Source organism: Trachurus japonicus, chromosome 1 (assembly GCF_045865225.1).
Source record: "Trachurus japonicus isolate A0001 chromosome 1, Traja_1.0".
In the NCBI taxonomy this organism is placed as follows: domain Eukaryota; kingdom Metazoa; phylum Chordata; class Actinopteri; order Carangiformes; family Carangidae; genus Trachurus; species Trachurus japonicus.
The window spans coordinates 1,687,514-1,712,734 of record NC_140907.1 but is presented as its reverse complement, the minus strand read 5'-3'; the positions used below and the strand labels follow the sequence as shown (position 1 = coordinate 1,712,734).

The following is a 25,221-nucleotide window of genomic DNA, read 5'->3' as shown; positions in this document are numbered from 1 at the left end:
GAAAACGACCGGACCACTTACTTCTGCTTTAAGCAATTTTGCTCCTCAGCAAGAAGGTTCTGCGTGTGATGTGAGTTTGCATGCTCTCCCTGTGCCTGCATGGGTGTGGAAAAGATGTATAAAAAAACAACAATATATAGTATTATATTACAGTGTTAAATGTTTTTACATTGTCACCTGCATGTCTGTATTGTGTCCTGTTGCCTTTTTTTGCGATCAAATGTTTTATTTCCTTTTTTTACACTTTAATTTGACAAGTTAAAGCAGAAGTAAGCGGAATGTTTGTGTTAATATAAGTCTTAAATAGTTATATCTTTCGACAGCAATCACTTATATAGAGTGTTTGGTCTGAAACACGGGTCTGTCAGTCACTCTGCTCTGCTCTAAGCCGAGGAGAAAACTTTCCTTGTATCCTACAACCTTTATCCAATGAGGAGAGAGAACGGCATAAAGGGGCGGTCCTCTCTGTGTGTGCAGCCAAGGGATGCGCGTGAATGTGGTGACGTAGGGACGAGGGCGGGGACTGCTAACTCCATCAGCTGACAGGAAGTTAGCCAAAACGACCAGATCGCTTACTTCTGCTTTAAGCCAACAGTTGGCCCAAGGCAAAAAGAACGTGCCATGGGACACCACAGAAAACAACAATAGCAATGATGACAACAAAAATGGGAAAAAAAAAAAAAATTAAAATAAGTAAAAAAAAAGAAGAAAAAAATACATAACCTACAAAAATAAACACACATACACTGTGTCCTATGTTGTTTTGTTATCTCACCACTAAACGATAAAAAGCCTTTTCAGTCCCTTCAGAGTGAAGGAGCCTGAGTTGAGTGTATACTGTATGTCTTACTTTGCTGTTGGGTTAACTTGTACTTTAGTCTTCAGCACACAGCTCATAGAGACATGGGACAACAACATGTGTGTAAATCAGTTTATTGCAAGAAGACCACTGGGAACAAAGCCAACATCTGTATCGCTCTCTGACTCTGAGCTCTCCCCAGAGGTCCTCGTCAACAAAAATGAGGATTTACAAACAATTCAAAAGACATGAGCATAAAATGACATTAATTAGCTGAAACCTAACTGCTGTAGGCCTACATTCTAAATACTGTATATATCTCAAATATAACTGCTCATCAGAAGTTGTTCAAACATCTGTGTTTATATTGGCGAATCCCTTTGATATGTACAGCATGATCAAGACAGTGCCTTTTTGATCTTGGAAATGCATTAAACTTACACACAAAATAATCTGAATTATGATAGAGGCATGCAAACCAACCAGTATTTGTCTCTATGTAGCCTACCTGAAAGTATACCCCAACCACTTCCTACTGTGAGTAACGTAACAGCCATCTCTGAAGGTGACACAGCTCTACAGTGCTCTCTTGTGGTTGCAGGAGAGGCACTGACACCTACAGAGGATGCTTTAATTAATCAGCAATTCTATTAACATGAGAATCCTTCAAGGTAAAAATAAAATAAAAATACATATCTTCCACATTTTGTTTGAACACATGCTGAAACAGAGTGGCAATACTGTTGACAAAGGTGTTTTTTTGGCTCAAATACAAGCAGGAGAATGGCCACAAGTGTTGGTTTTGAAGCCTCAAATATAAGAGTTCTAGCACTGTGTTCAAAGAGTCATGTGCCGTTAATAACCTTTTTTTTTTTTTTTCCTGAAAGTGAATCTTTTGCATCACCAATTTAACACACATTAGGACAAGTGATGAAGATTGCATTTTCAGCCCATCCCACTGCGACATGGTGTCTCCATGACGACTCAGTCTGGCCATGCGTCATCTTCAAAAACCGCTGTGTTTTGCACCAACATACAAATAAAATGTGGTAATATCTTTCCAAACTATACAAAAACGGATAAATTATAAAGTTCTAAGTTCTTAAATATAAACAACATCAAGTCAGTTTCCAGTACTTAGATTATATATTAGGTACAGTACATTGTACAGCTCCATCAACAAAGAGCAGAGAGCGTTCCGTTTAATACACTGTACATGACCCAAAGGGCTGAAACTGGAGGTTAGACATGATCCTTGAATAAATTAATTCATAAATAAATCATGATTATGTCTTTCCAGTAACAGTGGTATCCTTGGTTCCCCTCAAGATTGTGACATACACACACACACAGACATACATACATACATACATACATACAGACACACGCAGGCGCACACATGCACGCACACAGGCAGGCACACACACGCACACACAGTGCACTCGAGCTGACTTTTAAGTCCATATCTACAACTCTTACTCCTATTCTAAAAATACTTTTGGCTTTAAGAAGTAACAACATTATATTCAACTCAGACTAAAAACTAATTCTTTAATATAGCACAAGAGGTCTACTGTATAGAGGGAACTTCAACTTCAGTAGTTACATGTTTAGATACCTGTAGACACCTTGCAATGATAGAATATCTCTAATCCATAAAGTGACAGTGCTGGATATCAGTTCCAGGGAGATCCCTTTCTTATGGGGGATTCATTAAAGAACAATGAAGCCCACACCTACTTGGATATGCCTGTAGAGAGACAAACAAAACAAATACAAATAGACTCTATGTGAATAGTGTTAAATATCTTAATTCTCTTTGTCAGTGCAAAGCTACTTGACTTTTGGCTAGTACAGCATGCTATGCCAGCTGGTACTGAGCATGGGAGCCACGTTGAAGCGTTTTGAGAGTGTTACTGGTCCACCAAACGGCTAAAGTAAAACATACCATGTTGTCACTGTCATTGGATCATTCAGCTTGGCAAGACTGATCCATTTGTGCATAAGAGAGTCCCATATATCAGCTAATATTAGTACTTATGTAATCCTCAAACATATACAGAAAAAGCCAGTTTTTACTTAAAAATACCTTAATCATGTGCTTATATCCAAACTTGTACAAAGAGTAACAAACAATCCAGCTCAAAATCGCTGTTATCGCAGGATTTCTCTCTTTCCTCCAGTCAGTCAGTTACAGTAGCAGCTCCTACACCAACAGTAGCCTAACTGTCGGTGTTAATACAGTTAAGTTCATTCCAGCCGACCTTTTGGAGCCTTCCACGATTGGCAGCAATCACTGCTGCTGGGGCTTTCTCTTCGTGCCACCTATCCAGTCCCCCCAAAAAACCTCCAGTGTCCTCACTCTCGTGTGTATTGCACCAAAGATAAATCATATAGATCTCTATTATTCTATTTGAAAAAATAAAAGGTAGGAATTGGTTCCAAGGCGCCAAGAAACTGGAAGCCAGGTGAGGTTTCCTCCCATCAGCCAGAGGAAGAAGTAGAAGAAGAGGAGGAGGGAGGGAGGTCAGTGGATGTCTCGGCACATGGGGAGGTTGACGAAGATGAAGACGTTGAACTCGATGAGGATGGAGATGCACAGGAAGATGGCGTACAAGATGAGGCAGGCCAGCCCCAGCTGCCGATCCAGAGTCCATTTGTTTAAATGGACGCCGAGAACCTGCAGGTGAGAGGACGTTGGTGAGAGTGCAGCACAGAAAGAGACGAGGCAGGAAGCTTGTATTGTATCTTCAGAGGTTAGCAACATGGCATCTGATCAGCTTCTGTCCTATGAGAACTTGTCTAGTGGAATAAAGCTGGACAGATGGTAGGAACAGGTGTCATCACATTACATGTTCATACAGCTGGATTCATAGCACAGGTGCAGTTTCATACCGGCCTAGGACTAAATGATCAACTGTAGAACAGGGCTGGTAAATCAGAGGTTAAAGGGATACGCGAACATTTTTTTTTCGTGTCTTGCCTCACTCCTGAGTCCTTGACAAGCATAGACACCATCCTTTCGACTGTGCGAAACCCGCCGGTTTCCGTTTAGAGTTGCTGAAGAGTTTCTCTGATGACTTTAGGTGGAGGCAGGCTAACACTACCTATACACTTCCAGCGTTTGAGCTAAGCTAATTAGCGGTGTGCCAGCTCTACCCATATCTCCCTTGTTACTGCACGCACAGTCGAAAGGATGGTGTCTATCTGCTGGTCATGGACTCTGGAATGAGGCAAGACACGAAAAAAAAGTTGAATGTATGGGTCATTCTGTAACTTATATTAATAAAAATAAATAAACCAACAAGCACCAGTAATTGGGGTAAACGACAAAATAACTGAAATCTGCAAAAACCTGCATGTCGTCCCCCCTCTCTCCCTTGATTTCCTGTTTCTCTCTAACACTATATCTTATCAAATAAAGGCTGGAAAAGCCCCAAAACTATCCTAAAAACACATCTTCACATTAGTTAGCTGAGCCACATTTACTCCCATCATTTCTGAGTCTGTGCTCATCCGCAGCACAACAAATTTTACTGAACCAAAAAAACAAAAACCCTTATGACTGCATGATTCTTTCCTGATAGTTGGTAGGAACAGACATAAGTATATTCTTGAAGGTTAAAGACAAAAAAAGACGTGCTTCAGTCCTGTAAATATAAACTTACTGTGAAGAATACTGAGGCTAGTAAAAGTCCCACAGAGAATATGAGGCCTCTGCTGTTCAGCTGGATCTGAGGAGACAAACAGTGTTTTTTAGTATATTACAATGCAATAATATGTAAGACATAAAATGCCAGTTTATAGAAAGTCTGACCCAAACAAAATCAGGCAGAGGTGGTCACTGTGTCCTGATATGTCCCTTGTTACAGCCTGTGTTCATACAAGTGGGAAAGTGACTTTAAAAGATCATTCTTAAAGGGATATTTCAACATTTCGCCTATTGCCATGATCCCTATAGTTTTAGGAGTTGGTTTATTACCTTTAATTGTCGGTGCATGTTGTTTTTAGATTGGCAGGGCAGAGACGTGAGCTGCTCAGTTAACACAACGGAGGCGCACGGTATTTCCATGTTTCCCTCATCAAACTAAATACACAATCCAACAACTCCAAAACACTCTCATGGACAAGCTGTGAGCTGCACATTCGCCACACTTTATTATGAAATAATAACGTATAATTATGTAACATTACGACACATGAAGCAAATCTCAGAACTGCTTTTGAAATCACTCTGCCAAGCAGCCGTGTCTGGAATTTAGTTCTGGTTACGTATTTATCTACAACTCCTCCATCTTGTAATGTTCCATTATTATTTCATAACGTGGTGAATGTGCAGGTCACATTGTGTGTGCAGGTGTATTTGATGAGTTTGATGAGGGACAGGCAGAAATACTGCAAGCCTCACGTTTCTGCCCCACTGATCTAAAAACAGCTTGCACCGACAATTAAAGGTAATGAATTTACTGCTATGACTATAGGGATTATGGCAATAGGAAAATTTGCCAAAATGTTGAAATATCCCTTTAAGATTTTGGGGAATCTACTGGCAGATTTAATTCATTTATTTTCTGTATGCTTAGAATGAGCCTCTTATCTTCACTGAAAGCAGGTTGCATTGCTACAGTATGTTTCCAAAAACAAACCTGGCTCAAGAGGGAGCCTTCAGTGTTTTTCCATTCCCTAAAGGCCGCTGTAGGTTCTCTTACAGTATATAGGAGATGATGCCAGGGATATTCAGTTTGATGCAGTCTACACCCGCACCCCTAGATGTCCCTCAATCCTAAGCACTGGCCCTTTCATTGGCTCTATTCTGAGATTCTCCTCTGTTTATTGGAACATCATGCCAGTGAATGAGTGAGATTTTCCCAGAGTGAGGTGAAAAAAATACAGTTACAGTGCCCCAACAGATAGACATGTTGTTGTGTGAAACTATTCTTCCTGTCCTTCATAAACAACAAATCTCTGCTCTATTCTGGTTCAGGTCCTGCAGGATTCTCCTCCGGCTGAGCCGAGAAGCACTCACGATGGAGCCGTAGTCGATGCAGAGTGTTTGCAGCGCCCAGGGCAGGCCCAGGCCCACCAGGATGTCAAACACATTACTGCCTATGGAGTTGGAGATGGCCATGTCTCCCATACCTGAGGCAAGGAGAGCAACACTGTCAAGGTCTGTATACAGTCAGGAGACAAGTCACTCATGGCAAGCAATAACAGCCACTCCTCTTAAAGGGATAGTTCACCCAAAATTGAAATTTCACTCATTATCTACTCACCCTCATGTCGACTAAGGGCTGGGAGAAGTTTCAGAGTCCTCCGTGGCTTCTCTGAGTTACAGGGGGTCTCGGCGTAGCAGTGCATGTCCATATAACGGTTGCAAATGGATACCAACTGTCTTCGTAACAAAAAGACACACCAAAAAACATCCAAATACCTCCATGCTGCTCGTATGTAATGTCCGTCTTGTATTGAAGCCCCGAAATGCGAAATTGTCCCGAAAAAAATTAAACAAGTCTATTTTCAAACTTGTTTGTAGCGGAAGCTCCTCTTCCTGGTCCGTCAAATTTGGATGAACCAGGGTCTGTCCTCTTCCCAGTTCGTCCAAATTTGTCGAACCGGGAAGAGGAGCTTCGAGAAGCTTCCGCTACAAAACAAGCTTGAAATATAGACTTATTTAATTTTGTTCGTGACAATTTCGCATTTCGGGGCTTCAATACAAGACGGACATTACATACCAGCAGCATGGAGGTATTTGGATGTTTTTTGGTGTGTCTTTTTGTTACGAAGACAGTTGGTATCCATTTGCAACCATTATATGGACATGCGCTGCTACGCCGAGACCCCCTGTAACTCAGAGAAGCCACGGAGGACTCTGAAACTTCTCCCAGCCCTTAGTCGACATGAGGGTGAGTAGATAATGAGTTTTCAATTTTCAATTTCAATTCACCCAAAATTTCAATTTTGGGTGAACTATCCCTTCAACAGCATTTCTGCTTTGTTTCATAACGCAAATATTGATTTCCCTTGTATTGTTCTGTGTGTGTGTGTGTGTGTGTGTGTCTGTGTGTGTGTGTGTACCTTGCCGTGCCACTATAACACTAGCCATGCAGTCCGGGACGCTGGTGCCTGCTGCGAGGAAGGTGATGCCCATGATGACGTCAGGTATGCCGAGAGTGAAGCCAATCACAGTCACCTGAAACCCAGTAGAGTTCATCTCAGAATGCAGACAACACGACTGTGCAGCAGTAAAATCAAGAATCACACAAAGAGGTGAGCTGAAGTGAATCTCAGCACTACACCAAAGTTTTGCAAAAAATTTCTGATACTGTGCTGCAGAAAATCGAAGCATCTCTCTCCTCCTAATGATTCACATCTCCACTTTGAGAACAGTGTTGAATTTAGCGATTGATCAACTTTCTCTGGCATTCACTTTGCCTCCCTCTCCTATAATAATGGTTTGGATTTACAGTGCCTTGCAAAGTATTCATCCACATTTTGTCAACCACAAACTTAAATGTGTTTTATTGTGATTTTATGTGATAGACCAACACAAAGTAGAGCATAATTGTGAAGTGGAAGGAAAATGATACATGGTGTTGAAGAATGAATGAATTTTTTTTACAAATAAAAATCTGAAAAGTGTGGCGTGCATACAGTATGTATTCAGCCTCCTGAGTCAATACTTTGTTGAACCACTTTGTTGCAGTTACAGCTGCAAGTCTGTCTCTACCAGCTTTGCACATCTAAAGCTGCAGCTTTTGCCTGTTCTTCTTTGCAAAACAGCTCCAATTGAGTCAGATTGGATGGAAGCAGTTTTCTAGTCTTTACCACAGGTTCCCAGTAGGGTTTAGGTCTGGACTTTGACTGTGACATTCAGTCCATTGTAGCTCTGGCTGTGTGTTTAGGGTGGTTGTTTAGCTCCATCCATCTTCCCATCAACTCTGAGCAGCTTCCCTGTCCTTGCTGAAGAAAAGCCTCCCCACAGCACGATGCTGCCACCACCATGTGTCACCGTGGGGATGGTGTGTTCAGGTTCATGTGCAGTTTTAGGTTTTTTTGAACGGAACACTTTACTGAGCTGTGCGCCGCGGATGTGCACGAAAAACAAGCAATCATCAATCAGACTAACATTTATCTCCTCAAAAGAATTTAACCAGCCGGTGGTAAATTAATCGGCTCACTTTCTCCCCCGGGATGACGACGGCTGCTGCCTCTGATATGACCCGGTCGCTGCTCCCACAGGTGGAGCTCCACTTCTCCGAAAACATTGGAGCAAACTTCCAAACAGGTGTCATTTGGATAAACTATATTGGGAATTTAAACGGTTGCTTTCTCACATGAAAAAATAGTATTAAAACTTAATAAAGTGATGTATTAACAGCGCTGCAGCAGCTATGGGTCAGCCACCACCAGAAGTAAACAAAACCACATAAATCGCGTTCATTTTTTTTTTTACCTGTTAAAGGTTTAAAGCTATAGTGCATAACTTCTACGTGTCTGTATCCGTTTCACCCAAGCCACTACAAGAGGAAATGATACAACGCTGATTAAGCCGTTCGGCTCCTCTAACACCTTGCGGTATTTGTTCTTTTTGTATTTGGTGACGTTGGCGACATTCCCGCGCTGGCGCCCAGGAAATAATGGTGCGTTCCAGGCAACACGTAACTCGGATGGATGTTTTTCCGACCTGTGAACTTGTACGAGTTCGATTCTGAGAAGAAAGAGAGTGACAAATGGTAATGGTGGGGAGGGGAGGGGCGGGTTACACCGGGCCATACGCCATATAGAGGGTATGCGTTTACGTCACGTCAACGCCCCGTTCGATCGGACTGAGTGGCAAAACAAGCGTCCCTCAACGTGCTGGCGGATAGCGGTGGACTCATAAACTGGATAAAATATCTTATATCAAAACAAATTGATGTCAAAAGGAATCGACAACCAGCTCCCCAAAACCGTCTGCTCCACTGACACTTCCTGTAACACGCAGTGTGACCGCGGCACCTGCAGAGTGACAGACAGGCTCACTGTTGTGCAGAGGGACGAGATTACAGCTGTTACTGTCGTCTTGACAGTGACTCCCGACACTTAAACACGAGCTGCTTTTATTCTGGAAAAACTCTGACCAGTCAAACTGTAGGATGTGTTAGAGGACTAATTTATCTGTCTAAACATCATAACTACGACACCTGAAACTGTAAACACAGCTGATCGATCGAAAAAAATGACCGCTCCAGTGAATTTACTTTCCGTCATTGAGAACAGGTTCTTGAATGTAACTCAGTCAAAGAGAGACGTATCCTCAAGATTTTTAGCAGCTCTGTTAGGTCATGCTGCTTTACATGCTGGCAAAGCTAGACATGTCAGACTTGTGTGGGCTCGGAGAAAATCGCTTCGTTACTTGCTCGTTTTTAAACTTTGGCGGCTCTGCCACTCGTCTTTTTGCCACTCAGTGGACGTTCCACAGCGACTTCCGAGTACCGTGACGTCATGTGCATACCCTCTATTGAGGTGCCGGCCATATCATTGTAATAATGCAGAAATCCTGTAGGGGGCGATAGAAGTTACGCACTATAGCTTTAAAATTAATCGACAAAATTGACGCGTTAATCATTGAAGGTGGGAAGTGTCCATCGTTCCACAATCAACTTTTTGACCATTATGAGTGAACCATCCAGGTACTTACAGTACACTGCATTTTGCCATACTTGTAGGTGTAAACGCACTTACATACTCAAAATAGTTCATGGAAGTATGAAAGTCTTGAGCAAACAGCGCTCAGACACTGTTTGGTATCAAGAGCTACAACATGAACAGCCATTCCTGTGTTATTGAGAGAGGGGTGGTGCTCTGTCATTTCTGTTGCATGGGGATAATTGAATATGACACTTTTAAAGAGACCCTGTGGAGTGTTCTTACAAACAAACAAGAGTGAGACTGACCATCCAGACCATGATGTAGGACAGGCCAGCGATCCAGATGGTGGCGGTGAAGAAGGACACCATAAACCATCTCTCCCAGCCCCGCTTGGCACAGTTGGGCACAGTGAAGAACAGAAGCAGGGACAGCGGCCACATGGTCAGCCACTTCACTTTGTTACACACTCCAGCTGGACGAGGACAGACAGAAGATAACAGATATAACGATAGCACTGGAAAGAAAACCAAGAAAACATCGAAGGACAGTGATCATTATTTCAAAAGTGAGGTCTGTGCCGTACCTGGAATTTTGAAGGGCACCAGGGGGCCTCCGCTGTCGTCCTCCCCCTCTCTTTCCTCGTCGTTCTCGTTGTTCTCGTTATCCTCGTTTTCGTTCTCCGTCTCGTTCCCGGACTCCAGCCGCTGAAGCCTGCACCTCCCGTTCACGCTCTGCTCGGCCCCGCCCATCCCGTTCTCTAAGCCCCTCCTCCCCTGACTCCTGGCCGCTGAGTCCGAGTCTCCATTTGTGATGCGGTTGACTCGAGTCTCTGTAGTGTTGATCAGTCTCTGTCTCTGGAAGTGACAAGGGAGCATTAGACATTGGACAGTTGCAGTTGTAGTTAAAGGTCCAGTGTGTAAAATGGGGGGGGGGGAACTGTGACATCCAGTGTTCAGATTCTAGTTTGCAGCGCTCACTCACTCGCTCGCATCCACATTTCAAAGTGACAGTGGCCTCCGAGAACAAAAAAAACGTATTTACCACGACTGGGATGACTGGGAGTATTTCAGGAGCATGGAGCGATGAGGTGAAGATCTAAACCATTTTACCATATGTCTGCTGTTTCCTCCTCCTCCTTCTTCTGCTAAACTCGCAAACGTGCTATTCTGGCTGGCTGGATTTTCCTGTCGGGCTGCCGTACAAACATGGCAGCGCAAGATGGCGACACTCTCTAAAGCGAGACTCTTGCTATATGTATATTTAAAAGGATAATTATAAGGCTACGAAAACCAAATGGGTAGTGTATTCAGATTCTGCCAATAAACCTGGCCAATTATTACACACTGGACCTTTAATTCCCTCAGCTTCAAGCATAATTGATATAGTCCTTTAAGTTTGACTGAGGAAGAAGTTAATTTTATCTCCTCCTGTTTCTGTTAAAAATCCCAAATTTGGTTGTTTGGTTTAGATTCCCATCCAGACTGTAGCCTGCAGCAGACAGGTGTCTGAGAGAAAATGATGACTGTAACGTCCAAAAGAAAATGAACATTCACTTCAGTCTCTTTTCTGGTAAAACCCAGACAGCTTTATTTGGTCTGTACTTACACTAAGACTCTGGCTTTGGCAGAGATGCTTCAAAATAACTTCAGCTGACAAAACTACTTTTCTGCTGAGCTCTGCTGCAATCCAGTTTCCTTCCATCTGAACTTGCAGCATGTAAAAATACGCAACTCAAGATACTCTACACACGTGTGTGAGTCCAAGTGTCGTTTAGCATGTACCTCGTTGATGAGCATGCGAGAGGCCATGGTGAGGCGGGTCCTGGGGGAGAAGTGACTGGTGATCATGATCCTCATGCCGGCCTCAGAGAAAGACAGCTGGTGGGGGTACGCAGACAGCAGCTCGTCCACCATCAACACTGACGGCTTACAGTGGAAGTTAGCTGGAAAGAAATAACAGACAGTGTTCATGTGAATGAAGTAGAAGTGGTTAACCCCCCCCCCCCCCTCCCCTTTAATGAGTTAGCACAATGCATATCAATCAACATATCACCTGTAAGCATCAATGTAAATAAGCCAGAATTAGAGCAATTGCTAAATTACATCCATAGTACTAAGGCAGGTACCATGAATAACAGCTATACAGGACACTTCATAAGACATTCCACAGAATATCACACAGATACTTTATAAACAGTAGGCTATGTTACTATTGGACACTTCGCACAAGAATTAACAGAACCACACACAACAATCATCTAAAATCTAAAAAGCCCCCGGGAACGGGCGTCAGAGGAGAAGATGGATTCTGTAGTATGTATGGGCACCATAGTATTCATTCCATGGTGGTCAGGCAAGGCAATTCAGGACCTTAAAAACAAGACAAACATCTAAGAACATCTGATAGCAATCTGTGTCTAAAAAAATATACTTCCTTAGGATGTTGCAACAATAAAAATGTATCGGTTTCCCATGTCTAAAATTTGAACTGTTTTCTTGAACTACCATAGTCAGCCTTTTCCCCTTGAGGGTCCAAGCATTTGCTTGCTTCAACTCTGCACAGGGTTAATACACAGATAGATACAGATACACGTTCACTCTCATCCTCTCACCTACAGGCAGTTTACAATCTCAAGGAAAATGGAGCACCCTGACGAAACTAACTGAGACACAGAGAGAACATGCAGAGTCCACAGAGAAAAGCCCCAGGCTGCCTGCCTGCAAAACCCTGTATGTTCTTATTGTTAGGCCACAGTGCAAACTGCAGTACCACCCTTCATATTCCATACTTTCCTACACGTACAGGCAAGGCAAGGCAAGACAATTTTATTTGTATAGCCCATTTTTACAAACAGCTTGTCTCAAAGGGCTTTGCGTGGCATCATAACAACATCCTCTGTCCTTATAGACCCTCACATCCACTGAGGAAAAACTCCATAGAAAACCCTTTTAACAGGGAAACAATTGGAGAAACCTCAGGGTGAGCAACAGAGGAGGGATCCCTCACCCAGAATAGGAAGACGTGCAATAGATGTTGTTATAGACAAGAAAACAGTTTATAACAGAGAATGTGGTTAGCATGGAAATGGTGGTACAGCTGTGTGGAACCTGTGTGGAATGTATATACTGAGCTAATAATGCTGACTCAACACATTCTCGCAACACATCCACATACAGTATGTCATATTGTTTGAATTTGGCATATTATGTAAATACATTTGTTTTAAAAAATGACAAAATAAGCCAAACAGTAAAAAGACATGTAAGAGCAGGTGAGGAGTGAACTGCTCACTGAACCTGGAGAATTACACAAAGAGCAAGAGGAAGGACAGAGTAATGATGAATAATGGATGGAGCTGTACTGTAGATATATCGTCTCTTGCCAACAGTCACTGAGAGAGACACAATATACATACAGTCTCTATTTATAATGCCCTGCTTGGTAATTACTATCATACATCACATCTGTGTTCTCACATCTGGAATCCTGGTCAGCTTTGAACTCACTCCAGTCATGGTTCTGGTTCTTCGGGTAAAGGAGCTCATGCTGGGACTGATCTTGGAAACACTGCTTTTAATATAAGTGCAGCAGACTCGTGGACTCTGTGTGACCCCAGACTGAATCCTCTTATACCTCCTGAACACACAGACCTGCCTCTGACTGTTAACTGTTAATCATTTCTAAGAGAATTTAAAGGTCCAGTGTGTAATAATTGTCAAGGTAATTGTCAAGGCAAAATCTGAATACTACCCATGAATATATTTGTATAAGTGTATAATCGCTATAAAATAAAATTGCTTGGTTTTCATAGCCTTATAATTCTTCTTTTATATTTAGCATATTGCTTTAGAGAGTGTCGCCATCTTGCGCCGCCATGTTTGTATGGCAGCCCGAAGGGAAAATCCAGCCAGTCAGAGAGCACATTTTGCAAGTCTGGTGTGCAGTCCCAGTCGTGGTAAACAAGTTTTTTTGTCCTCGGAGGCCACCGTCACTGTGCCAACGGGAGGGATGAACGCAAGCGAGTGAGTGCTGCAATCTAGAATCTGAACACTAGATATCACGGTTTCCCCTTCATTTTACACACTGGACCTTTAAAGCAGAAGTAAGCGATCCGGTCGTTTTGGCTAATGCTGCGTTCCAGGCAGGCTTTTGAAACCGTAAGTTACAGCTTCAAGTCACGACTTACGACTTTGTAGCGTTCAAGGCAACCCGCAACTCACGTTTTTCCGACCTGTTGCCCATGAAAGTGGACTATAATGGCCACTCGTAACTTCGGACCAGTGAACTCGTACCAGATCGAACTGGTACGACTTCACAGGTCGGAAAAACACGAGTTACGGGTTGCCTTGAACGCACCATAACTTCTTGTCAGCCGATGGAGTTAGCCCCGCCTTGTCATGGATCTATTGGTCCTCGTCACCACATTCACGCGCATCCCTTGGCTGCACACAGCCCTTCATGCCGTTCCTCATTGGATAAAGGTTGTAGGATACGAGAAAAGTTTTCTCCTCGGCTTACAGCAGAGCACAGTGACTGACAGACCCGTGTTTCAGTCCAAACACTCTATGTAAGTGATTGCGGTCGGAAGATATAACTATTTAAGACTTATATTAACACAAAAATATCGCTTACTTCTGCTTTAAGGATATTTTATGATTATATGTCAAACAAGACGCTCCGTGTTCAGACAGATTTACCAGTAACTCCATCCATGTACTGGATTTTTCGGCAATTAGCCGAAACGCATCCGTTTCTTGCTGCCGAGCAGTTTTTATGAATTAAAAAGTGTTTAACTGAAAGTGAGTGCTGTCACAACCTTTTTTTAACTTTCATACTACATTTACCATGAGCCTCCGCGCGCATGGTGAAATTCTTGGACCAGCGCAAGACGGACGTCTTGCCAAGAATGTTTTCATTCATCAAGAATTAAAGTCAGAGGTTCGAAGACGATCAGATACCGTCGTAGTTCCGACCATAAACGGCGATTCGGCAGCGTTATTCCCATGACCCGCTGGGGAGCGTCCGCGAAGCCAAAAGTAAGGAAACACTCGTCAGCTCGCCCAGCATTCCATCACTAATAATAATAACAAAATAACAATAGAGACAAAATGATATATTTATCGAAAATAGAGCCATTAATAAGTGTGGGTAACGTAGATTCATCCACATTAATGTGAGACTTTTTTATAACCAAATACAAACTCCTCGTTGTCCCTTTAAATGGGTAATTTAGGACAAAGTCCAACTCCTCTGGCTCCACCTACAGCTTGTAATCGTATGAGAGAGTGAGAGAGACGTGAGACGAGATCGTTTTGGAGTCTCTGGTTTCTATGGATATGGTACGTCTTCTGTGGGTGCGTTTATGGCTACTTTGTGTGTGTGTCTGTGTGTGTGGGGGTGCTTGGCAGAGGTTCATAAAGGGACCTGACGGTGTATTGTCTTGAAACTTACCAACTGTAGCTTTAATGTCTACTGTCAAACATCTCCAACATGTAAGGTCACAGTCCCAGCTTGACACAGTTGTGGACACATTCAAGATCAGATCACTGCAAATATGTCTTGGGCACAGTGAAGTTCCTCTTAAAGGGACAACGAGGAGTTTCTCCATCGGCAGAACAAAAAATTCTGCAACAATAAAAAAGTCTCATTTTAATGTGGATGAATCTCCGCTACCCACACTTGTTAATGGGCCCATTTTCGATAAATATATTGTTTTGTCTCTATCGTTATTTTGTTATTATTAGTGGTGGCGGAAATGCTGGTCGAGCCGACCAGCGTTTCCTTACTTTCGGTTTAGCGGCAGATCATGAGAATAACGCCGCCGAATCGCCGTTTATGGTCGGAACTACGATGGTATGTGATCGTCTTCGAACCTCTGACTTTAATTCTTAATGAATGAATCTTGCGCCGGTCAAAGAATTTTACGGTGCGCAGAGCGGCTCATAAATGTAGTGTGAAAACGCTTCGCTTTTCCAAAACTCCTCGTTGTCCCTTTAACTCTACAGACATCCTTTGTCACCCAAAGTCCTGTCACTGAGGTATCAATGAACACAGCATTCACTCTGGAATTATTTCATCAGAAAATCTAAAGAGCCATCCAGTAGCCGCAGTCCCTGACGGCTGCTGTGGGGAACCAACTTGTGACACTGCACATTCAAACCCATCCAGCCTGGCAACCATCTGCTGGAACAACTGCCACCTGCCACCCTAGTTCTCTTTATGGCCTCCTCAGCACACCCTAAGGACCCTAAGTTAGCTCGGTCACTTGTTCTCAGCGGAGCAGCAGTCAGAGGATCGGATGCAGAACAAGCTGACGGAGCAGGCTGCGCTGAAGAAAGCTGGAACCTTAGCCAGCATCTTGTACTGCTGCTCTCTTCTGTTAGTTGCTGTTTGTCGTGCCCCCGCACTTATCTGTGAGGGCAGAGAGACAGCTGCAGACAGTAGAGGAATCTGTGGAGGTGCTCCGTGTCTGTTGAGGACGCCGGAGACTTCCTCTCTGGTGCCTGGTGAGCCCAGCGGACTCAATACATACAATGAATACATACAAGTTAAACCATAGCCAAGCCAAAAGCACTGACAAAATCCCTGGTGAGGCATTGGAGCCACTGCCCCTGATCTAAAGGCTGACTTTTTGATTCCTACTGATTATTGATTGCATTTATTAAAAATGCTTAAAAAAACATGAATAGTTTTTTGAGTTTATAGGCAACACTGGTTGTATGTATTCAAGAAGATGGAATGGCTAAGTGAAACTTTACTTCTTAATCAATAAGGATGTAAAGGATTTGCAGAGATATGAGTGTTTGCAGTGAGGATCTATCCAGGACAAGATGCCCAGGACTTATTCAGTAAAGTCATCCTTGACTATCTTTTCATGGAAGAGAACAAAAATAGCTGAGGAGTGGCGCCCCAGCTGCCTTTATGCAAATTTCAGTGCGTCGAGATGAGCAGCTAAACCCTGCAGAGTCCCGTTAGAGGGCAAAGCCTGTGAGAAATGGAACAGTTTCTGATACCTTTCTTGAGCAGGACTGCAGTGGCATCACATGTGACATTATCCTCCAGATCGGTGCTTCCTGTCAGTCCGTTGGCCAGATTCACAGAGCTCTTCTTTCGACGGTCAAAATAGCGATGTGCCCTGCCGTTAAACCTGCCAATCACAAATCGACAGAAACGAGTTGAACGGTTTTTCTACAACCGAGAACAACCAGTCAATGCTTTACACATGAATCATCAGCTGAGAATTACACTCACTTCATTATGAGGATGTAGCCTGCATACATGAGAATCAGGACAAGAGATTCCCACCTGGCACACAAACACAAAGGCAGTAAAATATGTTCAACCATTCGGCACTTAAAGAATCATATCTGTAATCACTGTTCCACAAAGGACACAACTTACCAGCACACTATCTCATCGTAGATGAACTGAAAAGGGTGAAACAAAGGGGAGATTAGGTGAAGGAAGTAATTGAATGCTAAATTAATTCTGCATTTCTGCATCAGTTCCACTAGAGGGCATGGCCAATCCAGAGCTCAGAGAGCCAGAGGAAAGGTCAAAGCATGACCTTTTGGTTGTTTCTATTCATTTAAGGACAGAGACACTGAAAAAGCATAATGTTCTTATGTATTCTGCAATCACATGTGAGGTTTCCTCTGTTCATGCTGCACACGGTATGTTCTCTGAATAAAGATCAAGTCTATATTAATACTTTGAGTTCTATATTAATACTGTGAAAAGATCAAAGCCACAGAGAAATTCACACAGCCTGTATTCAGAAACTAAGTTTTAAAATGAACTGTCAGGACTTCCTGTGACGTTGTGATGTCACAACAAAGCTGTCACAAATCTCCGTCATTCCCCAAGCCCCGCCCCCCTGACCCACATCCAAACTCTCAAAATTTGGTTTCTTTGAGTGTTTTTTTTTCTTTTTTCATTGTAAGGTGTCCTTGAGTGACAGAAACTCGCCAGTGAATGTTATTATTATTTTGTATTATTTTACCTGAAATCTGCTTTACCGTTATTGAAAACAGAAAACAGACCACCAATCACAAGAGAGGCTCAGATGTTATTAGAACTATGAGAGAAGATGTAAAACAGTAACTACGCTGAGGTGGTTTTTGCTCCCTTAAAAGACGAGCGTTGCATCGGTGCAACATTCGCGCACGTTTTGCGAAACGTTTAATATCGTCTGAATCGTTTAAGATATAAACGAGCTGTAAACTGCATTTTAATCGCCGGAAAATCCGCTTTCCGAGGGTCCTTGAATGGTGCACCTGTGACAACAACTGACTGTATAGTGTGTGTGTAATCACGTGGTATCTGAACGGATGCTAGCCGTCGATGCTAACCGAACGTAGCATCGCTGTTATGCTTGCACGTGTTTTACACAACATGAATTAATTCCTGAACCATTTATGATAGAGACGAGCTATTCAGATGCTGTAAACAGGATCTGAATCACCGAAATATCCACTTTCCGAGGGTCCTTGAATGGTGCCAGATATGACGACAAGCGACGGCATAGGGTGGGTGTAATCACGTGGTATGGGAGCAGACGCTGACGCACTCACGTAGCGCCTACGTCTCCGCTCGCCTCTTACCGGTCCCGTATTGACAGCAGCCACAGACTGACAGGAGCGAAAACACTAAAAGGATCAAACACTAAAAACGGACGGACAAACCAACAGTACAAACGGACGGACAAATGAGGAAATACAGTGCCCAACAAGTGCTGGACTTCCTAATGGAAGAAGAAAACGATGAAGCGGACTCGGACTCTGACCCAGACAGCTCGGAGTCTGAGGAAGACTCCGATCCACAAGAAGATGAAAAGTAAGTGAAAGGCTATGTTATAATGATTTCATGTTCCTATTGTGCAGTGATGAACACTATATCTTGTTGGTCATTCATGTGTATGACTATGCTATCTGAATTCAATGTTATACAATGACATTACTGATTGTCCGCGTAAAAGGTGGAAGCGCGCATAAAGAGAGGGAAGATTCCCTGACAGTAGTAAACGAGCGTCGTCGCTCTCTTTCTCTCTGTGTGTGTGTGTGTGTGTGTGTGTGTGTGTATGCGCGTTCATGTGTGTGCGTGCTTGTCTCAAACATTAGCCTATTGAAAACAAATCCTCATAAAATCTGATACAAGTCCTGAGAGAACGAGCTTGGTCTCTGTGTGTATGTGTGTGTGCGCGTGTGCGTGCGTTCACGCATGTGTGTCTCGTACATTATTGAAAAGTGCTGATAATGAATTATAAATAGAAAGAAATGAGAGTGACACAATCTTTCACCTTTTCATCCTTTTAGCTTAGACAATGAGGAGACAGACCCACAACCCCCCACATCTGGCCCTCCATCATCACCGGAGGGAGGATTTGGAAGAGGGAGAGGCCGTGGAAGAGGCCGTGGAAGTCGTATTGTTCATTATTTGTAATCATTATCATCATCATTATATTGTTATCATCATTATCATTATCATTATTACTACTAATAGATTGTTCATAACAAATATTGTTACTATTGTATTGCTTTTTGTTCCTAGTTTGTAATTGATATCATCAACTCTAGTCATGTAAATAGTTGACCACACTCGGCCTTATTTTTGACAGTTTTTGAGCTGTTGTACTTTTTTACTTGTTTGTTATTGTTATATATTATCATCATTATCATAAACAACATTATTATTGCTTTCATCTTTTACTAATTATTGTTACTATTGTGAAGCTCTTTGTTACTTGTTATTTTGTTCTATTATTAATCATCCCTTTTTCCCTTCTTCCCATTTGAAGGCATTAAAAAAAATCTTTTTTGATAAAGTTGACTTATGGTCTTCCAGGTTGGCTATTTTCCAATTATATATAACACTTATGTGAGAGACAAAGTCATCATTACAGACTTTATTATTGTTCATATAGGATAAATATTCACAAAATCTACATTTTGTGCTGTTATTTGCTGATGTTTAGTATATTGTGGGTGTGTCCGAGGCCCTCTAGTGGTAAAGTTCCGCCTCTACGGTAATGATCACTGAGCTGTAAATCACAGAGGAAAAAGTGTATTTGCACAAAACTTCACATGTAGCTGCAAAACACCTAAGTACAACTTTTCACATTGAAAAAAAAATAAATCCATGGTTGACTAGGGAGATTTTCAACAAAACACAAGATTTTTTACTGGGCGATTTTTGTTTTTTTTGTGAAATGTGGCATGCTCACCCAAAAATAAAGTATGAATGAGACTTGACACTGCAGCAGATAAAAGAGCAGGTTTCCCTGAATAATTTGATGTATAATACTTGGTACTATCTGAAAAAATAAGCTCAGAATTGACAAATATCTATAACCATTACCAGGCGTTTTTAGGTTTATGTAGGCTTTTAAGGGTTAAAACTATAAATATATCTTTTTATGGATACTAAAACTCAATGTTACTCCAGGTAGAGCTGATATAACTACACTGCTGAACTGGTTATCTTTCTTAAATAAGTATAAATAACCATCTTAATTTGTAAAATACCTGAGTGTACCTACATACCTCTACAAAACTGTCCTAAATTGCAATATTAAAGTAGTAAATGAGTATATTTAGTTGTGTTCTACCACTGCTCCTTGATAAAAATCAATCAGTAAACTCAAAACTAGAAGTTTCTTAGAGTTGAGTGTTGGTGGACACTGATGTTTGTCAGGATACATGTTTTTGTCAACTGAACCAGCATCTCAAATATATAACATATTCTAATTTTTAAATATTTAAAAATTAAAATATGTTATATATTTGAGATGCTGGTTCAGTTGTTACCATCCCTAAATACTATACATATACTGGATATATTGTATATACTTCAAAACCCTAATTTCCTGCTAACTACTCAATATCCAAACTTATAGTGAATGTACAGTACTACAGCGCTATGATTTATTATCATTCTACAGTCTAGGCTATTACTAGACTCAACTGATTTTTCATTACTGAATGTTTGACAGTTATGACCAAAGTGGTTACACCTTATTGTCATTGTGCTACTTACTTAAATAAATAAACCGGTGCCCCTTTTTACTTTTTGCTGGGGACACACAGTAAAGGTCCCCTGACTTTGAGAAACACTGATCGATGAAATGCTGCTGAGTCTGACAGTACACAGGGTCAGAGAGGGTCAGGATGCAAAAGCTGAGAATCATCAGCTGCACTTTCAAATTGGGCTTATACTGTATATTTTTGTGCCAAGATACTCAAACTGCCTCTTACCATAGTAGGAGGCATCGTCAGGTCTCTCCATACTGTGCAACCACCACACACTTGATCATCCGTCCCTGTGTATTCTCATAAGAACCTATGTGCTCTTACCGCAATGAGGGCCGTGATGGAGAAGGTGTAGTAGATGGAATCTCGGAGTAGAGCCCAGTGAGAGAGCTTCACCGCCTGCAAGGGAAGAGAAAAGGAAGGAGATACGAGCTGGGATCATGTTTCTGACATCATTACCATACTAATGTAAACAGACAGGCTCTTAAGTTAACCTCCTGAACCACAGGCAGGGGAAAAGCCAACTGCAAAGGTACTGTACCATCCCACGTATGGAAATAAAAAAGGTGCCGGTGTGTTTATCAAATGTATGTAATCAGATACAATGCAGGAGCCCACAAAGCAGTGACTAACACTGTCCCACACGGTGCTCACACCGCACGAGTGGAAGGTCAGAAACCACATCTTGAATGTGCCACTCCCAGCTGTGGAGCGGTTTGCTGCTCCAAGGGGAGAGGGAGAAGTTAGAGCATAACAAAGCTTGGTGATGTTTGCTTGTTCTCCATTTCTCCGTACAATCGGTCTTAGCAGAAGGAAACCTGCTACGCACAACCGGCCAAAGGTAATAAACAGCAGCGAGGTGCAGCGCGAGGCTTGAAGATGATGTTGCTGCACCCTATCCCTCCGAGCGCCGTCACACCGCCTGCCCTTCTCCCTCATTATCTCACTCTGATTATGTAATGCACAATCTGGGATTGCATCACTGTTTGGAGTCCAGTGCATATATTTTTCAGAGCAGAGAAGCTTATTCTTGTTCTCCGCTAATTTCCATGTACTTGGCATATCAGATAGCATCAGAGAGAGGCTGCGTTCTACCGTGTTATCTCATGCACACAATCGAGAACACAAAGCTGAAAGGTTAACAAGCTGACTGTTGTGTTCATACTGGTGTGATGCTGTTCATGTGCCGGGTTAAAGAAAACAAAAGGACTTTAAAAAAAAAGATTTCCTTGTTTTTCCACAAACAAATGTGCAAATAAAAAAACATGTTGCTGTTCACAAAGTTTTAATCTTGAACTTTCTAATAAGACAGGAAAAGATGATAAGTGAGATCAGTGATTCCCTGAGTCCTCTAAGGCTGGGCTGAGTGTTTGGATTTCCACTTTTCAATTTTAGTTTTTAATAAGGTTTGGCAAGTAAATACACAACAATCTACACTTTTTTATTAAAAAAAAAGTATTTTGGGGGGACTTTTGACTTTAATTGATAGGACAGTAGAGATAGACAGGAAATGGGGAGGCAGAGAGAGGGGAATGACATGCAGCAAAGGGCACACCAGGGGATTTGAACTGGGGCCGGCTGCAGTGAGGACTATAGCCTCTGTATATGGGGCGCCTGCTCAACCCAATGAGCTATACAACGCCATTTAAATCACACAGTAAAGGTCTTTGTTGAATAATGCACCTATGGCACATCTATTAACATTATAAATCACTCGGCTCATTGCCATAGTAACACAGTATATTTTCTGTGAGCTGTTGTTGTTGCACTACGGATTAGAAATAGTGATAGGGAGCAAAGTGTTCTCAAACCAAGATGCTAAAAACTCATTTACTGACTGTTTATTAATGTAAAATCTATTACATAGAACGGTATTGTCAAACCTTTGACAAAAACAAGGATATAGCTCAGCTCAGCTAAACTCCACTGGCTCGGTATCTAGTCTAAAAGAATACATTTCAAGGTTCGTGTTTGTTCATTAAGCCCCTTACTGTTTGGGAGCAGCTTACATTGCTGACTATGTCTTTTTATAATCCTCCACAAGCTCTTAGTTCTTCTACTGGAAGCATTGTAAATAGACTAGATTTTATGCACAGTAAAATAAATATGCACCTCTTACTGTATATAGAGCAGATAAAAACACATTTATCTAATTAGTCTTCGGTCATATTTCAGTTTTTCTTTTCATTCACATAATATATTATACATCTACTGTCGTATGTCTTATAATTTCATCATCCTTCTCTGTGGCCTTGTTTTAATACAATATATCATTGTTCATGTTATTTTAAAGCACTTGAACATCTCTAGTATGAAAATGGACATATGTGTCACTTTGAGCTGAAAATAAATTGTGGTTCTGCTACAATATGGAGTAATGAAAAACATCACAGATTAAATACACCCAGAGTGATACAGGAGTAAACCTAATGAGCCTTCAAACATTACAGGCTGCTTATACAGGGGTATAATCAGTCATCTAGAGAAAAAAGGGGGTAACAAAAAGTCTCTGCTCATCTTTTAAACAACTGTCAGAATTTCTGTGTTAAACAGCTAAAAAAAATCACTTCTACTGCTGCACCATGCTAACACTCGACCATCCCATGGGTGGCAGAGGAAATCAGGAGGCTGCAGTTTACACATGGCTCATACACACTCATCAGTGTGTACATGTGTCCTGCATTCTTCTGCATAAACACATGCATTTATGCATGAGCAAACTCTACTGGGTGAATATGTAAAGGTGACATTAGGCAGCCAGTTGCACTCTGTGAAAATGCCACACTCAGCGGTGGACTTGGCTGCACTGCCGTAACGTTGCTATGACATCATACCTGGCCGGCAAAGAAGCCACACACACCGATGATGCAGAGAATGTTGAAGACGGCCGAGCCCACAATGGTCCCCACACCCACGTCCCCTTTGGTGATGAAGACCCCTGAAGAGAGAATGACCCAGCACACAGAACCACATAAATACATTTAGGGTAGGGTTGTCACGATTACTTGTTTTCACAGTTAATCCCATTATTAAACGCCAAAATTAATTCATTGTAAAAATTCATAAATACCATCACTTTCCAAACAAGATTATGGTGGAACCATATCGGCAGATGTGCACCAAAGTAAAGGTAAATGTACATTTACTGGATCATTAAACTAATGTAACACTGAATAGGTAGGAATTTAAATGTTAGCATGTCATTTGTAATTTAAAAAAAAAACATAAACATTTGGTTTAGATGACATTTACTAGCCTGGGTATACCCATACTGGATTTATTCGCTCTGCAAGTCAGCCTGGAAACCATGGACCAATTTTTCCCTCAACGAGGTAGCCAATCACAGAACGGGGGAGGGGGCAGTAAGACGATGACGACACACCGAAGTGACTTTGTTGATAGCTTGTCGATCCAACATGGTGCCAGACGCTTGTCTTTCGATGCAGCGTTAGAAAGTGTTTTAAGTAGTTAAGACCGCAAGTTTATTTTGAAAAAAGAGCAACGTTTAGCATTTTTTCATTTCATTTTTCATCGGATTTCTGTCGCTCTACATACGTCATCAAGTATGATTGATACGATTGGCTAAGCTACATACAGACGCATTTGACACACAGGTGGTTCCCAGACTGAATCTCAATCTACATTGAGACGAGCTCTGGTGTTAGCCAGGCTAGACATTTACATAAATTTTGTGTAAATAATTAGTAATATAATTATATTTTGACTATATTTGATTTTTACACATTCATGGTGTTGTGAAATTAATAAATGCATAATAATCGTGATAATGATAATACCATGATTATTTCTCTGACGATAATCGAAAAGAAAATCTATAATTGTGAAAACATATATAAAAACAACTGTGCAAATGAGCAGAATATTGAAACTGTACTGTAGATTTTTCATCCAAAGGAATCAGTATATGAGTTGTTCATATTGTTGGTTCTAACATAGATGCAGCACCAAACTGAAGACACTCATGATCAAAGAGGAAAACAAAACAAAACAGATGGCCTTCATCCACCAGCAATGCTCTAGAGAATATTACATAAGGTAACTTCAGTGTTCGAAGTCGGAGCAAAGGAGCTCAAGGACCGGGCTGATAGGTGCGGTGAACATTTGTACCTATGATGGAGGTGAAGAGCTCAGGAGCAGAGCTGCCAGCGGCCATGAAGGTGGCACCTGCTACGTCCTCACTGAGCTGGAGACGCTGGGAGAGAAGACGAGGAAAACACACACAGCAGGAGTTAGACAATCCAGAATTATTTGAATAGGAAACCTTATAGACGAGGGAAAGAAAACCTCTTTTTAGATAGCCTAATAAAAATGTGGTTTGTAGAATAAACTGTTTCTTTCTGCTGGTATGTATGTCCTCCAAAATATATTTGACATTTTGCACATAAACAGGAGGTAGATTATAGATGTGTGTGCAAAAACAAGTGGAGTCAAGATTTGTTTGTCGGCGCAGTGGGAGGGAGACACTCTTCATTACCGTGGTTTTCAACTTAACTGAATTTAATGCATTTCTTCAACATCCTCAGTCAATGATGACATTTCATTTGAAAACACTTACACTGGTAGTAGTTTTAATTTGCAAATGGCACAGTCGCGTACCTCACATAGCTTCTCCAGGGAAGGGACAAAATAGTCATCGCAAACCAGAGCCAGGGCACAGAACATGTAGATGGTCTGTGGAGAGAGGGTGAGAGAGAGAAAAAGAAGGAGAGAGAGAGATAGAGAGAGCTGGGATCAGATCATATG

At 41.8% G+C, this 25,221-nt stretch overlaps 1 protein-coding gene across 2 annotated transcripts in view; it reads right to left on the bottom strand.

Moving 5' to 3' along the window:
- Window positions 1–1,678: 1,678 nt before the first annotated feature.
- LOC146991085 (sodium/potassium/calcium exchanger 3-like) overlaps window positions 1,679–25,221 on the bottom strand; it is a 94,509-nt gene continuing 70,966 nt past the window's right edge. Inside the window, exons 4-17 of one of the 2 annotated variants that reach the window (XM_085803967.1) lie at window positions 25,075–25,149; window positions 24,586–24,670; window positions 23,292–23,395; window positions 20,782–20,856; window positions 16,832–16,857; window positions 16,682–16,735; window positions 16,444–16,577; window positions 11,212–11,372; window positions 10,014–10,284; window positions 9,736–9,902; window positions 6,875–6,989; window positions 5,826–5,938; window positions 4,468–4,533; window positions 1,679–3,479 (exon numbers count right to left, since the gene is read on the bottom strand). In XM_085803967.1, the coding sequence (XP_085660093.1) occupies window positions 3,327–3,479; window positions 4,468–4,533; window positions 5,826–5,938; window positions 6,875–6,989; window positions 9,736–9,902; window positions 10,014–10,284; window positions 11,212–11,372; window positions 16,444–16,577; window positions 16,682–16,735; window positions 16,832–16,857; window positions 20,782–20,856; window positions 23,292–23,395; window positions 24,586–24,670; window positions 25,075–25,149 (1,599 nt within the window). In that variant the 3' untranslated portion in view covers window positions 1,679–3,326. The remainder of the gene's footprint in view (window positions 3,480–4,467; window positions 4,534–5,825; window positions 5,939–6,874; window positions 6,990–9,735; window positions 9,903–10,013; window positions 10,285–11,211; window positions 11,373–16,443; window positions 16,578–16,681; window positions 16,736–16,831; window positions 16,858–20,781; window positions 20,857–23,291; window positions 23,396–24,585; window positions 24,671–25,074; window positions 25,150–25,221) is intronic. The other variant, XM_085804672.1, reaches the window with a different exon arrangement.